The sequence below is a fragment of the Cnephaeus nilssonii genome (genome assembly GCF_951640355.1).
Source record: "Cnephaeus nilssonii genome assembly, chromosome: 20".
NCBI classification, from domain to species: domain Eukaryota; kingdom Metazoa; phylum Chordata; class Mammalia; order Chiroptera; family Vespertilionidae; genus Cnephaeus; species Cnephaeus nilssonii.
Genome location: NC_137091.1, coordinates 31,532,848 through 31,548,750, shown reverse-complemented (window position 1 = coordinate 31,548,750; position 15,903 = coordinate 31,532,848). Strand labels below are relative to the sequence as shown.

Below are 15,903 nucleotides of genomic sequence, written 5' to 3'. Positions count from 1 at the left end.
TGCAGATGACATTATACTATATATAGAGAGAGAATCCTAAAGATTCCACCAGAAACTATTCGAACTGATAAATGAATTCAGTAAAGTAGCAGGAAAAATTAATATTCAGAAATTGGTTGCATTTTTATACACCAATAATGAATTGTCAGAGTAGTTAAGAAAATCCCATTTATAATTGAATTAAAAATACCTAGCAATAAATTTAATCAAGAAGGTAAAAGACCCTATACTCAGAAAACTATAAGAAACTGAAGAAATAAATTGAAGAAGATACAAATGGAAGCATATACTGTGCTCATGGATAGGAAGAATTATCATTAAACTGATAATTATCATACTAAGCCCTAGCTGGTTTGGCTCAGTGGATAGAGCGTTGGCCTGCGGACTCAAGGGTCCCGGGTTCGATTCCGGTCAAGGGCATGTACCTTGGTTGCAGGCACATACCCAGTGGGGAGTGTGCAGGAGGCAGCTGATCAATGTTTCTCTCTTGTCGATGTTTCTAACACTCTATCCCTCTCCCTTCCTCTCTGTAAAAAATCAATAAATTATATTTTTAAAAATATATAAAATGTCCATACTAAGAAAAAAAAAGTCCATACTGCCCTGGTCAGGTAGCTCAGTTGGTTAGAGCATTGCCCAGAAATGCCAAGGTTGCTGGTTTGAGCCCTGGTCAGGGCACATACAAGGATCAACCAGTGATTTCATACATGAGTAGAACAACAAATCGATGTCTCTGTCTCTCTATCTCTCTCTCTCTGTCTCTCTCTCTCTCTTTAGTAAATTTTTTACGGACATGTCCATACTACCCAAAACAATCTATAATTCAATGTAATCCCTATAAAAATACCACTAACATTTTTCACAGAACTACAACAATTCTAAAATTTATATGGAACCACAAAAGACCCTGAATAGCCAAAGCACTCTTTAGAAAGAACAAGTAGGATATTTTGATATCAAACTATACTACAGGGCTATAGTAATCAAAGCAGCATGGTACTGGAATATATGGAACAGAAGAGAGAGCCCAGAAATAAACCCACGTCTATATGGTCAATTGGTATATGACGAGAGAAGAATATACAATGGGGAAAAGACAGTCTCTTCAATAAATGGTGTTGGGAAGGCTGGACAGATACATGCAAAAAAAAAAAAAAAAAAGCAAAAGAAACTAGACCACTTTCTTACCCCATATACAAGAATAAACTCAAAATGGATTAAGGACTTAAAGGAAGACCCGAAATCATAAAACTCCTAGAAGAAAACAGTGAACTCTCTGACATTGCTCTTAGTAATATTTTTTTGGATATTCTCCTCAGGCAAGAAAAACAAAAGAAAATATAAATAATGGAACTACATCAAACTAAAAAGTTTTTGCAAAGCAAAAAAACCTGACTAGGAGAAGATATTTGCCAATGATACATCCGATTAGGGGTTAATATCCAAAATATATAAGGAACTCATATATAAGTTAACACCAAAAAGACGATCCAATTAAAAAATGAGCAGAGGACCTGAAGAGACATTTTTCCAAAGCAGACATACAGATGGCCAATAGATGTGTGAAAGGATGCTCAACATCACTAATCATCAGAGAAATGCAAATTAAAGCCACAATGAAAATCATCTCATATCTGTCAGAATAGCTGTTGTCAAAACAACAAAATGTTTGCGAGGATGTGGAGAAAGGGGAATCCTCATGCACTGTTGGGATTGCAAATTGGGTAACAGTATAGAAGTCGCTCAAAAAATTAAAAATAGAACTATCATGTGACCCAGCATTCCCTCTTCTGGATATTTATCTGAAGAAATCCAAAAACAAATTTGAAAAGATAGGCATCACTATGTTTATTGCAGTATTATTCATAATAGCCAAGTTATGGAAGCAGTCTGTTCATTGATCAACACTTGGATAAAGAAAAAGTGGTACATATATACAATGCAACATTACTTGGTCAAAAAGAATGAAATCTTACCATTTGGGACAACATGGATGGAGCTAGAAGGTATTATGCTAAGTGAAATAAGTCAGACAAAGACAAACATCACAATTTCACTTATATGTGGGATCTTAGGCAAAATAAAACAAATGGTGGGGGATAAGAACACATATGTAATACCTTAATCAATAAAGAAATTAAAAAAATAAATGGGAAAAAAAAGATGGACTCAGAGATACAGAGAACAAATAGGTGGGAGGAGGTTGGGAGGCTGGTTGAAAAAGGTGAAAGATTAGGAGGTACAAATGGGCAGTTATGAAACAGTCATGGGGAAGTAGAATATAGCATGGGGAATATAGTCAGTATTGTGATAATTGTATGATGTCAGTAAGGTACTAGACTTATTGGAGATTGCTTCCTAAGTTATGTAATGTCTGACCACTATGCTATACACCAGAAACTAATATAATATTGAATATCAACTATAATTGAAAAATTTTAAAAATACTTTTAGATATGGTTAAAAATCTAAATGCAAATATTCTATCAAAAAAGATAGGCTAAAATTTTAAAAATAGTATTGAAGTGGGATAAATTTTCCTTTAAAGTTCTACAAAGAATTTTTACGAGATAAGACTTTTTGAAAAAGTTGCCCTTGCTCATAGATGAGAGGAATTTAGGAACTTGAATCCTAGTAAGAGTTGGTCAATGATTAAAGGTTGATTAACAGCTCTGGCATCTAGGAATAGGTATTGGTGATTTTTGGCTGACTTTCCATGGACAAGCACAATACTCATTTGAGTGACACATTAATAGGGATATTAATAAACTGAGGGCATTGGGGGAAGAGAGACAAATATGATCAAGCATTTGAAGAAAGGTGAGAACTTTCTGAAATTCACCTGAAATTTGTTGAATGGGAGATGTTTAGATTGGGCAGCTCAGGCTTCCTTATTTTAAAATCCTCAACTGAGAATATATTTATTGATTTCTGCCTGCTATATTGGTCCCTTTTTGAGAGGAGGGCATTAATTTGTCCAACTACGATAATGAATTTATCTCTTTCTTCTTGCTGTTCTATTAGCTTTTGTCTCACATAGTTGGGACGTTTTGTTTTTAGATGCATACATGTTAAGAATTGTTGTGTCTTATGTAATGCCTTTTAAAAAATCCCTGATAACTTTTCTTTGCTTCGAAGTCTGCTTTGTCTGAAATTAATTTAATTACCCTTTCCTTTGATTAGTGTTAGCATGGTATATTTCCTCCAGTCATTTACTTTTAATCTATATGTGTCTTTAAAGTGGGTTTCTTGTAGACAAGAAATGTGCTTTGAGCCACTTTGACAATCAGTGACTTTTAATTGGTGCATTTAGACCATTGACAGTTGAAGTGATTATTGATATAGTTGGATTAATTTCTCTTGCATTCATTACTGTTTTATATTTGTTGCCTTTTATCTTTATTCCTATGTTTGTCTTTCACTCTTTTTGCCTTTTGTGGTTTTCATTGAGCATTTTATATGGTTACATTTTCTCTCCTTTCTTAGTATATCAGTTGTAGTTCTTTTTTTAGCGGTTGCACTAGAATTTGCAATATACATTTACAACTAATCCAAGTACACTTTAAAATAACAATATACTACTTCACGAGTAATGTGAATACTTTATAATAACAAAATAATTCTAATTCCTACCTCCATCCCTTGTATTATTTCTGTCATTCGTTTTATTTGTATATAAATATACATATGTGTATGTGTATATAAAAGCTTACCTAATCAGATACATAGTTTTTATTATTTAAGCAAATTGTTATCTGGTAGATCAATTAAGTAAAAATTTTTTACTTTTACCTTTTTCTTTTCACCTTCTTTAGTGCTCTTTCTTTATGTAGATCCATGTTTCTGACCTATATTCTTTTTCTTTTCTCTGAAGAACTTTTAAAAAACATTTCTTACAAGGCAAGTCTGCAGTCATGCATTGCATAATGATGGGGCTGTGTTCTGAGAAATGTTTTAGATGATTTTTGTCATTGTGCAATCATCATAGAGTGCACTTACATAAACTTAGATGGTATAGCCTACTGCACATCTAGGCCATATGATATAGCCTATTGCTCCTAGGCTGCAAATCTGTACATCATGTTACTGTACTGAATACTGTAGGTAGTTGTAATACAGTGTTTGGTGTTTGTGCATCTAAACATTGAAAAGATACAGTAAAAATACTATAAAAAAAGATAAAAAATGATACACCTACATAGGGCACTTACCATGAATGGAGCTTGAGGACTGGAAGTTGCACTGGGTGAGTGAGTGAGTGAGTGGTGAGTGAATGTGAAGGCCTAGGGCATTTCTGTCCACTGCTGTAGACTTTGTAAACACTGCACACTTAGACTACAGTAAATATATAAAATAACTTTTTTCAACCCTTTTGTAATAACACTTGGCTTAAAATTTCTATAGCTATACAAATATATTTTCTTTCTTTATATCATTATTCTGTAAGCTTTTATCCATTTAAAAAATTTTAATCTTTATTTTACTTTTTAAACTTTTTTTTTTTTAATATATATATTTTATTGATTTTTTACAGAGAGGAAGGGAGAGGGATGGAGAGTTAGAAACATCGATCAGCTGCCTCCTGCACACCCCCTACTGGGGATGTGCCCGAAACCAAGGTACATGCCCTTGACCGGAATCGAACCTGGGACCTTTCAGTCCGCAGGCCGACGCTCTATCCACTGAGCCAAACCGGCCTCGGCACTTTTTAAACTTTTTTTAAAAAAAACTAAGATACAAATACATTAGCTTAAACCTACACAGAGTCAGGATCATCAACATCATGGCCTCCCGCCTCACTTGTCCCACTGGTTAGTCCTCAGGGGCAGTAACATGCGTGGAGCTATCATCTCCTATGATAACAATGCCGTCTGTCTTCTGGGACGCCTCCTGAGGACCTGCCTGAGGTTCATGAGGAGGTGTCACTCTTTTCTAAAACACGTCCATGGTGGTTGGCTAGGTTTGTTTCTTATTTTCGTTACAGATTTACTTGTAAGCACATAATGAACATTCCTCTCTATTAAAGAAAACCTTTCAGCCCTAGTCGGTTTGACTCAGTGGATAGAGCGTCGGCCTGCAGACTGAGGGGTCCCAGGTTTGATTCCGGCCAAGGGCACATGCCTGGGTTGCGGGCTCGATCCCCAGTGGGGATCGTGCAGGAGGCAGCCAATCAATGATTCTCTCTCATCATTGATGTTTCTATCTCTCTCTCCCTCTCCCTTCCTCTCTGAAATCAATAAGAGAAATATATTAACAACAAAAGAAAAGAAAACCTTTCAGTGTTGGGGTCCATGTTTTCAGCATACTTAAGGAGCTTGTTGAAGTCTGCAAAGGTTTCTTGTCAAATTAAATGGTACTCAGTAAGTGCTTGCCAAACAGAAATTGGTCTAAAAAGTGGTCTTTTTTTTTTTTTTAAATTTTAGATCACCAGGGGGTCCTTCAGGCCGGAGTGGACATCGTATGGTAGCCTGGAAGAGACAGTTAATACTTTTTGGTGGTTTCCATGAGAGTACAAGGTTAGTGCCAATAGCAGGAAGATTTTTCTTTCCTAGAGTAGTAAGGAGGGAACTTTTTATGGGAAAGACCATTCTGAACACACAAGGAAAATGCTGCCCATCTCCTAACACCAGGCCCAGCTTCATGGGCATGCAGCTCATGTAGCCAACCAGGGCCCCACACTCAGGAGGGCCTGAGCTTAGTTTAATGCTCTGCTGTCACTATCTCGGAATTCTTAATTATTGAACAGGCCCCACATTTTTATTTTGTACTGAGCCCTATAGATGATATGGTCATCTTATCTAACACAGGCTTCTCAAACTTGAGCCTCATAAAGAATCCCCTGATGGGCTTGTTAAAACTCTGGTTACTGAGCCCCACCTCAGGTTCCTGACTCAGTAGGCCGGGGGCCTGGTGCTGCTGTCCCGGGGACCCTGCTGGGGAATGTAGCGCTAGCTGGTGTTCTGCAGTGGTGTCTGCAGAGGTGCCTCCACTTCTCCTTCGGTGTCATGGTTACCTTGGTATAAGCCACAGTGGGTTCCCAGGCCAACCTAGCAGGGTCCCTGATTGTTTTAAGCCTGTCATCTGTACAGCTGCCCTCTTGAATATCCCTAGTTTAGACTAGATAAACAAGATATATAGTGAATAGGCTAGCAGTATTCCTTTTGCCATTATAACACAATAACATTTTGGGTAAAATGTCTACACTATTGTAACGCCTGGTGAAGGCCATGTTTGCAATGATTTTCCTTTGACCATGACCATGTCAAAGAAGGTGGATGGATGCCTTTTTCTGAGTGCCTCATTTTCTGCTCTCCTCTCTTTTCTTTTAAAAAATAGCATAGTTTGCCTGGCGGGTGTGTTTCAGTGGTTGAGTGTTGACCTATGAACCAGGAGGTCACAATTACTGATCAGAGCACATGCCCCGGTTGTGGGCTCAATCCCCAGTGTGGGATGTGCAGGAGGCAACCGATCAGTGATATATTCCCTCCCTCCCTCCCCGAAATCAATAAATAAGTAAAAAATAAGAAAATAGCACAGTTATCAATTTGTTAGTTGTGGTGGCCCCACTCACATTTTTGTCAAATTAAGATCCCTAGCTGGTTTGGCTCAGTGGATAGAGCATCAGCCTGCGGACTGAAGGGTCCCAGGTTTGATTCCAGCCAAGGGCACATGCCTGGGTTGCGGGCTCGATCCCCAGTAGGGGGCGTGCAGGAGGCAGCCAATCAATGATTCTCTCTCATCATTGATGTTTCTATCTCTCGCTCCCTCTCCCTTCCTCTCTAAAATCAATAAAAAATACATATATTTTTTAAAAAAGAATAAATCCTCACACATATATGTGAAGAAGGAGGCATATGGTGAATGAAGAGTGAGCTTTGTAATTTTCCCCCATCCTCCCATTTTAGGCTGAGGATTGTACTATAGATTTGGTTTCATTAAAGTTTCCATTTTCTTCATGAATAAAGAATACTTTTATTACTTGAGAAACAGGGATATAAATTCTTAAATTCTTTGGAGGGGATTTTAAAAGTATAATTCAAATTAAGCAAGGAGTCAGTTTGTATCCTGGAAGGCGTAACTTGGTTGTAATAAAGCTTTAGTTTTATGTCTTGTCATGTTTACCAAGTTTTTTATAGATTGTCTTAAATTATCATCTTAAGTTAAAGTTGAGGAAATCAAGGAAATTAGTAGTAGAACTTATCCTCAACCAAAGATTGCTGATTTTCAGTTGGTCCCGTGTTCTGTCCTCTTGCCCTCACCCTGGCTCTCAGCCCCAGGTCTGCCCTCCTGCCAAGTAGGTGTTTGGCTAGTCATTACCATTTTGGGCAAGAGAGCCTGAGCTATTTTTTAAAAAAATACTTTTATTGCTTTGAGGGGGGGGGGGGGGGGGAGAGAGAGAGAGAGAGAGAGAGAGAGAGAGAGAGAGAGAGAGAAACATCGATGTGAGAGAGAAACATCAATCGGTTTCCTGTCGCACACACCCTGACCGGGATGAACCCATAAACCTGGGCATGTGCCCTGACCAGGAATTGAACTGGCAACCTTTCAGTGCACAGTATGATGCTAAACCAATTGAGCCCCATCGGCCAAGGCATGAACTATTTTTAAAAATTGATACCCAAGCAATTGTTGTTTATATTTATTCCTGGAACTTTAAAAAAACACACAAATAATTGTCAAACATAGACATGGGGATTCATGATTTTGTCATTGCATTAATTCAGCACCTCTTGTGTGCGGGACAGGGAGTGATATCAATACAGCCTCTCCTCGCCCTGGCCAGTGTGGCTTGGTGCTTAGAGCGTTGGCATGCCCACAGAAGGGTCGCAGGTTCCATTTCCAATTAAGGGCACATACCTGAGTTGCAGGTTTAATCCCCGCCTCAGTCAGGGCACCTGCGGAAAGCACCGCACTCTCCCTCTCCCTCCCCCCTCCCTCTCCCTCTCCCCCTCCCTACCCCTCTGCTTCCCTTCCACTCTCTAAAAAAAAATCAGTGGAAAATATCCTTGAGTGAGGATTAACAACAACAACACCAAAAATTTATAGCCCCTCCTGACACTTCAGGTTATAAAGTGAATCAAATTTTATAGTGGTTGTAACTTGCAACCATTTCAGAATTAGAAAAATTTTCAAAGCTATTGTCAACTGTTACCTTGTTTAAAATTATTGTTTATGAAGTATTTCAAACACAGAAAAAAATGAAGAAACTAGAACAGATAGCTGTGTAGTCACCATCTATATTAAACGAGTTTGACTTTTAAAAACCAAATAACAGTTTATAGTTATTGTATGTGCAGAACAGGATTTTTATTTGCTGAGAATCTGAAGCCTCCCCATTCCTCAGTTTATATGTGCACCTGCAGAACGGTGCAGTTGGTCGTGGTGCCAGTCAGAAAGGCCACCAGGTGACTTGTTCTGTTTCAGATGCCATGCTGTACAGTGTTTGAAGGGAGGTATAGGTGAGCAGATCGGCCTTGCACCGTGGTCCTCTGTTATGGAGTCCCGTCTTGGATTATTAGAATGCAGTGGAAAAGACAGAAATCCCTTCCGACTGGGGTGGCCAATCACTTTCTCTGTTTTCTTTTAAAAATCAGTTCTAGGCTCTCCATTTTGAATAGCTGGAGAGTGTCTGTTATTCTTTTGGTGTGATTTTGACCAGAGGCCTGTGGCCATGTGTAAAATTCCCATGTCAGGACACAACATTCTCTCTGTGACCCAGACAGAGCTGCCACTCTCCCCACACTGGGGCTCCCCTCGCAAGGCCCCTTCTGCGTTTTGAGTTCTTTGTCACTTAAACTCCAGGAGCATTAAGCAGGGCAGGGCCGCAATGCCTCCTGGACCACCTCAACTATGTCCTCGTTGCCTGTGCTTACAGAGTCAAAGGATTTGCCTCTGGCATCTTTCTGTTTCAGGCCTCGTGGTCCCTTCTTCCACCCAGTTCAGGGTCTCTTCACAGGCCTTACCAAGCTGTAAATACCTCTGTCTGAGGATCCATTTAGATCTGTGTTTCATGGTTGAGCTTAAAATTACACTCATAGTAATCTAATGTAATTATTTTGCAAGATTATAACTTATTTTTAAATCCTCCCCCAAGAAAATGGTTTTTATATTTTATGGATTTAAGAGAGAGAGAGAGAGAAACATTGATGTGAGAGAAAAACATTGCTTGCCTCCCTTGTTCGCCCTGACTGGGGATCAAACCCACAACGTAGGTATGTGCCCTCACTGGGAATCAAACCCTCAGCCTTTTGGTATATGGGACAACACTCTAACCAACTGAGCCACCCAGCCAGGACTGTAAGATTGTGATTTTATAAACTATGTAAGGAAGTATGGTATAACTTTCAGATTAAAAAGGCTTTCAGATTCAGGCAAATCACTGTGCTTCTATGGTCTAGCATTTTTATTTTAAAAAATAAAACTCGAATATGCTTCTAGTCCTATCATGAACTTAAATTTTAATTAAACTGAATACAGTACAAATGCTGGAAAACGTTAAATTAGGTTTGCTTTTTAACGTCACTGCCTTTTTGTTTGTGTGACTCTTATTATAACCAGAGATTACATCTATTACAATGACGTGTATGCCTTTGACCTGGACACATTCACGTGGAGCAAGCTGTCCCCATCTGGGACTGGGCCCACACCCAGATCTGGCTGCCAAATGTCTGTCACTCCCCAGGGCAGCATTGTCATCTATGGGGGCTACTCAAAGCAGGTAAGACGTGGCATGTAGGAGAATACAGTAACTTCCGTATTTTCATCAACAATGAGAACTTATTGCATATTAGTTTCATATAAATGATTCTTTTTATTGAATTAGAAGTGGACAGAGATGGTGTTAATCTGCTCCAGTCTAATCTATACGCCCAAAAATGCTGCAGTATGAATAATTCTGTATGTGGGGATCTAATGCTATCGGGTGTTCCATTGTAGAATATACCACGACTTGTTTCTCCTTTCTATCACTAGTGGGCCTTTTCTTTTCTCATCTGCAAGCAGTGCTGACATGCACCTGAACCTTCTCGTGCCCGTCTCTTGGTTCATGTGCACTAGAGGGTCTCCTGTTGGCTCCTGGCGTGTGTCCTTCACACGGTGTGCCCTCCCACCATCAAACCCCCCAGCATTGCTCTCCCTCCATTGTTATCAGCACTTCACCAACGTGCAAGCAGGTGTGGATCTGAGAGAGATGAATTGGTATCTCATTTAGGATTTTTCTTATTTTTATTTTGAAAACTTTTTTGACATTCAGTGACCAGAAAGAATTAGTGAATACTTATATATCTCCCCACCTAGATTCTGCCATTGATATTTCACTGTACTTGTTTTATCACATATTTGGTCATGTCTATACTGCTACCCACCCATTTTTTAATGTATTTCAAAGAAAAGTATAGACATCTGTATACTTGCCCCTAAATACCAGAACATGTATCATTGAGTAGAGTTCCATGTTTAATTTTTAATGTGAAAATACCTACAAAAGTGTACACAGTTTGTGTGTGTACTTGCTGGTTATGACAGATGGATATCCGTCCCTTGTGAGTTATGGTTCTGCTAAGCCCTTCCCAGCCTCCCCTGCCACCCCCCAGAGGCAAGGACTGTGCTGGTGTTTCCCACCATATATTCGGTTTGCCTGTTCTGGAACTTCAGATAGTCATGCAGCATGTGTTCTTTAGAAGAGGAAGCCTCCTCTCACCCAGCATGTTTTGAGGTTTGGCCACATTGCACGTTTCAGTTAACTGCTTCTTCACACTAAGTCTTCCATATGTAACACATCATAGTTGTCCATTTTTTATTGGTGGACACCTGATTTATTTCCATTTTCTGTCATTTTGAATAAAGCGCTGTGAGCATTCTTGTGCAAGTCATTCTGTGGCTGCACGTTTTGCTATCTCAGGTAGATTTCTAGGAGTGAGCCTGATGGGTCTAACTTAATTTAATAAGAAACTTGTGCTTCATCCCAAAACAGTTGCACCCAAATTTCCTGAGAGTGTGGCTGTTCCACATACTTATCAGCACCTGATAGTGTCACACTTTTTACTAGTACATTCAGCCTTTCTGATGGATGTGTGTCACCTCATGTGGTTTTCATTCTCATTTCCCCCGGGTGAATGGGCCCTCTGGCTTGGTAGCTGAGTAGGCTGCCTGTGGGGTGGTTGGGACAACTGAGGCAGAGAGATGCCCTGTGTCCACCGTCTTCCATACCCCCACCCACCCCAGTGAGTAGTCAGCCTTTGTTCTGGAAAGAGAAAATGTTTGATCGTCAGGAGGGTCCTGAGAAACAGGCTGGTGTGGCCAAAAGCTGTGCAAAGTGCCCAGATCCAGTACTTGATCACAGCAAATGCTTCATAGAGTAAACCAGGATGACAACAGTGGAATCTTGTGAAGCTGTTGTTGCTGTTAATCAAAATGGTGCCTAATTCTTGGTGCCTAATCTTCTCCAGCTCGCCACATGAACTAGCCGGGTGGATACTCCAAGTCCACTTAATCCAGACCTGTGGTATTTGAATTGCAGTGAAAAGCTTATCTGTTGGGATTGATCAGAAGTGGGAAAGATTTGAGTTGTGAACGCTATGGAATATTAAAAAGTGGTTAGTCTAAGTAGACGGTGGGCTGCTCAAGTCCCGATGGGAACACCCTTTGGAGATGACTCCTGCCTGGCATCACTGCCTGGCAAAGGGAACGGGTTGCTGGACAACCTGCACGGTGAGCTGATGACGTGCCCGGTGCGTAATCCAGGGAAGACGCCTTGGAACTATCTTGGAGCAGCCTGCACAAGTAGGGTTTTAAATCAGGAGGTGTCAAAAAGAACAGCGCCCTAGGGTTTCTGTGTTTCACAGATGGTTCATTTGGGGACCTCAGCCATCACTGTGCCAGGTTTTGAAAAATTACTGCCATTGTAAATCCAGGGGAATCAAGACAAAATTCTGATAACTTTATAAATCCAACCTCCCACTGGCCAAGATGCTGAAGGTGGCAGGTTAGAGAACAGAAGGCAGCTTGCCTTCTCCCCTGCTCCAGACACGTTGTCCAGAGGAATCTACAGCATTTTAAAGTACAGTAGTACCCCTTATGTGTGAGGGATATGTTTTAAGACTCCTAGTGGATGCTTGAAACCATTGAGAATACCAAACCCTTTTTATACTATACTAGAAGCCCGGTGCACGAAATTCGTGCACGGCGGGGGGTTGTCCCTCAGCCCAGCCTGTACCCTCTCCAATCTGGGACTCCTGGAGGGATGTCCGACTGCCCGTTTAGGCCCGATCCTGGTGGGATCGGACCTAAACGGGCAGTCGGACATCCCTCTCACAATCCAGGACTGCTGGCTCCCAACTGCTCGCCTGCCTGCCTTCCTGATTGCCCCTAACCGCTTCTGCCTGCCAGCCTGATCACCCCCTAACCACTCCACTGCCAGCCTGTTTGATGCTTAACTGCTCCCCTGCCAGCCTGTTTGCCCCCAACTTCCCTCCTCTGCCAGCCTGGTCACCCCTAACTGTCCTCTCCTGCAGGGTTGATCACCTCCAACTGCCCTCCCTTGCAGGCCGGGTCCCTCTCAACTGCCCTCCCTTGCAGGCCTGGTCCCTCACAACTGCCCTCCCTTGCAGGCCGGGTGCCTCCCAACTGCCCTCTCCTGCTGGCCATCTTGTGTCCACATGGGGGCAGGATCTTTGACCACATGGGGGCAGCTATATTGTGTGTTGCAGTGATGATCAATCTGTATATTACTCTTTTATTAGATAGGATAGAGGCCTGGTGCACGGGTGGGGGCCAGCTGGTTTGCCCTGAAGGGTGTCACAGATAAGGGTGGGGGTTCCCTTGGGGTGTGGGGCGGCCTGAGCGAGGGGCCTGTGGTGATTTGCAGGCCGGCCACGCCTCCTGGCTACCCAAGGGGAGGCCCTGGTATCTGGAATTTATTTTCCTTCTACAATTGAAACTTCGTAGCCTGGGGCGGCAGCCATTTCTGGGGCGGCAGCCATTTCTGTGGCAGTTAATTCACCTTCTACAATTGAAACTTTGTAGCCTTAAGCGGGTGAGCCTGGCCAGGGTGTGCAGAAAGCTTTGCTTCCCCTGTTGCCACCGGCAACCCTGGCCTGCTCTCTCAAGCTCCATTCTGCCGCCATTTGTTTCAATTTGTTTACCTTCTACAATTGAAACTTTGTAGCTTGAGTGGAGGCTTAGGCCTGCAATGGCTATGGAAAGCTTGGCTTGCTCTGTTACCTGGGAAACCTTGCTCTCTGTGGCTGTAGCCATCTTGGATTGGGGTTAATTTGCATACTCGCCTTGATTGGCTGGTGGGCGTGGCTTATGTAGCGGAGTGATGGTTAATTTGCATATTACCATTTTATTAGGATTCTTTTCTATACACACATACCTGTGATAGTTTAATTTCTAAATTAGACTCAGTAAGAGATTAACAACACTAATAAAGTAGAACATATAAACCTATATAATAAAAGCCTAATATGCAAATTGACCAAATGGCAGAAGGACTGGTCGCACTGACCACCAGGGGGCAGATGGTCAACACAGGAGCTGCTCCCAGCCAGCAGGCCCCGCCCCGGTTGCCCCGCAGAGGGAGGTGACCAGCAGTGGCGAGCGGGCAGCGCCAGGCCCGGGCAAGGCGGGTGCCATCGGGGACCCCTGATTGCCCCACCAATCGCCCCACAGATTGGCCCTAATCTCTGGCCAGGCCTAGGGACCCTACCCGAGCACGAATTTTGTGCACTGGGCCTCTAGTAATATAATAAAAGCCTAATATGCGAAGTGTCTGACCGTTCATTTGACCGTTGATGACATGCATTGTCCACCAGGGGGCAGATGCTCCGACCGGTAGGTTAGCTTGCTGCTGGGGTTTGGCTGATCAGGACTGGGTGAGATGGGCCGATTACGCCCTGGATCCCTCCTGCGGTCCCTCTCCACCCCTGATCGTGCACCGGTGGGGTCCCTCCGCCTGGTCTGTGCCCTCTCACAATCTGGGACCCCTCAGGGGATGTCAGAGAGCCGGTTTCGGCTGATCCCTGCAGGCCAGGCCGAGTGACCCCACTGGTGCACGAATCCATGCGCTGGGCCTCTAGTACTGTAATAAAAGTTACGTCTATGTTCCCTCCCTCTCCAGCAATTTTTATATTTCTTAGTCCAAACCTATTCCTGAGTCTGTGTAACCAGTAACCTTGCAATAAATGGCTTAATGTCACTCATTTTAGGGGATTCCTTGCTGAAGTCTTTTTATTGGCTCAGTGTTTTCTGGCACAACACGTCAACACATTTTCTGTTTATGTCTTCCACCCACAGATTTAGTGCCTTCCATCTTAACTAACTTACATGCTACTGTGGCCTTAACTTTTGCAATTTGAGGTACAGTAGCAAAAGTAGCATGACTTTCTTTTTCCTTATTCACTATTTCATGGTTAGAAGACTTAATGTAGATCTTGACAACCTCAGCATACAAGGTTTTTTTAATTAAATCGGGAACTTTCACCTTTTTACTTCATGAAAATGCAGCTTCTACTTGCATATCTCAGTCACCAGCATCAGTGCTCTTTGTGCTTTGGGACATTATTAAGTAAAATAAGGGTTACTTGAACACAAGCACTGTGATACCATGACAGTCTGTTAGATAACCGATTTGATTAGTGACTAAGGAATGGGCAGGGAGTATATACAGTGGGGAGATGGCGGACAAAGGAACAATTCACGTCCCGGGTGAGACAGTGTGAGGTTTCATCATGCTATTTCATAATGACTTGCAATTTAAAACTTAAGAATTGTTTATTTGGGGAGTTTTCCGTTTAATATTTTGGGACCGTGGTTGACCACGGTAACTGAGACTGGGGAAAGTGAAACAGTGGGTAGAGGGGACTGCAGTTCATCCTCCCGTGTCTGGGAGGATGCCTCACACGCATGCGGAGTGGGGGCGGGCCTCCTCCTGTTGTCAGCTGTGTTGCTGTTTCTCAGCTCTCAGGACAGGAGTTTTCTGTTCGCACAGCCCCTGGTTTGGGTGTGTTGTGTGGCTGTTTTATTTGACCCTGGAAAAACAGGTAACTTGAAGCTCACTTCTCCCTTTCAGGGTTTTTCATTTTGTTTGAATCTTGACCAGGTTGCAGCTACTTTTGTGGAAGCTCCCCTGCCCTTCGGGGATAAAGGTGGGAATGCCCCAAGGAGTGGATAGGAGAAGTAAGGGCTCTTCAGAGTGGAGTTGCCCAGTTCCGACTTCAGGTCTCTGGAGTGCAAGGCCTTTGCTTACCTCAAAGCTGTTGCTACCTTTTCCAGGGACCAGACTGCACTGAATGCGGGGGTGTGGGTGGCCTGTGGGCCTGCTCTCATGACAATAAAAATGAGTCCGTCTCTGAGTTTTGGACTGTTTGAGAACTGGAGTGTAGAGCTTGTGTGCGGGCTGCAAGGACAGGCCTGGGACTGGGGTGGGAGGATGGTATGGGTGCCCAGTGCTGGTGTCCGGGTCTCAGACAGACTGAATAATTTCAGAAACAGGAGGTTTTTTTCAACTTAATGTTGTAACACCTGATACACATCTCTCAGATGTCTTTGGGTTCCATTAATACTGTATTAGACAGAAATGTATGAGTAGAGGAGTAAGTTCTGCTCTGTAGAGTGAATGTCTGGGTTACTCCTTGTGTGGCATTAACGTCAAGTCTCCTGAACTGCTTAAAGGAGGAGGCGATCCTCCTTCTGAAGAGGCTGGGCCCTCAGAGTTCTGACTCCCTGGATGGGAGTGTGACATCTCCAAATATCCTTGCAGATTCTGTTTCCTCTCCTAGTCAAGTTTAATCCAGTGAAGAGACTAACTGGGCAGATTAACCTTTTGCACTCGGATGTCGAGTGTGACTCGACACGGTTAGCATTAGAATAAAGGAATTGAGAAAAAAGCAAGCGAGTGCAAAG

General features: G+C 42.5%; 1 protein-coding gene across 1 annotated transcript in view; it reads left to right on the top strand.

Moving 5' to 3' along the window:
* KLHDC4 (kelch domain containing 4) overlaps positions 1 to 15,903 on the top strand; it is a 56,736-nt gene that overhangs the window by 26,802 nt on the left and 14,031 nt on the right. The window contains exons 6-7 of the mRNA XM_079759622.1: positions 5,424 to 5,516; positions 9,559 to 9,718. Of these exons, the coding sequence (XP_079615748.1) occupies positions 5,424 to 5,516; positions 9,559 to 9,718 (253 nt within the window). The remainder of the gene's footprint in view (positions 1 to 5,423; positions 5,517 to 9,558; positions 9,719 to 15,903) is intronic.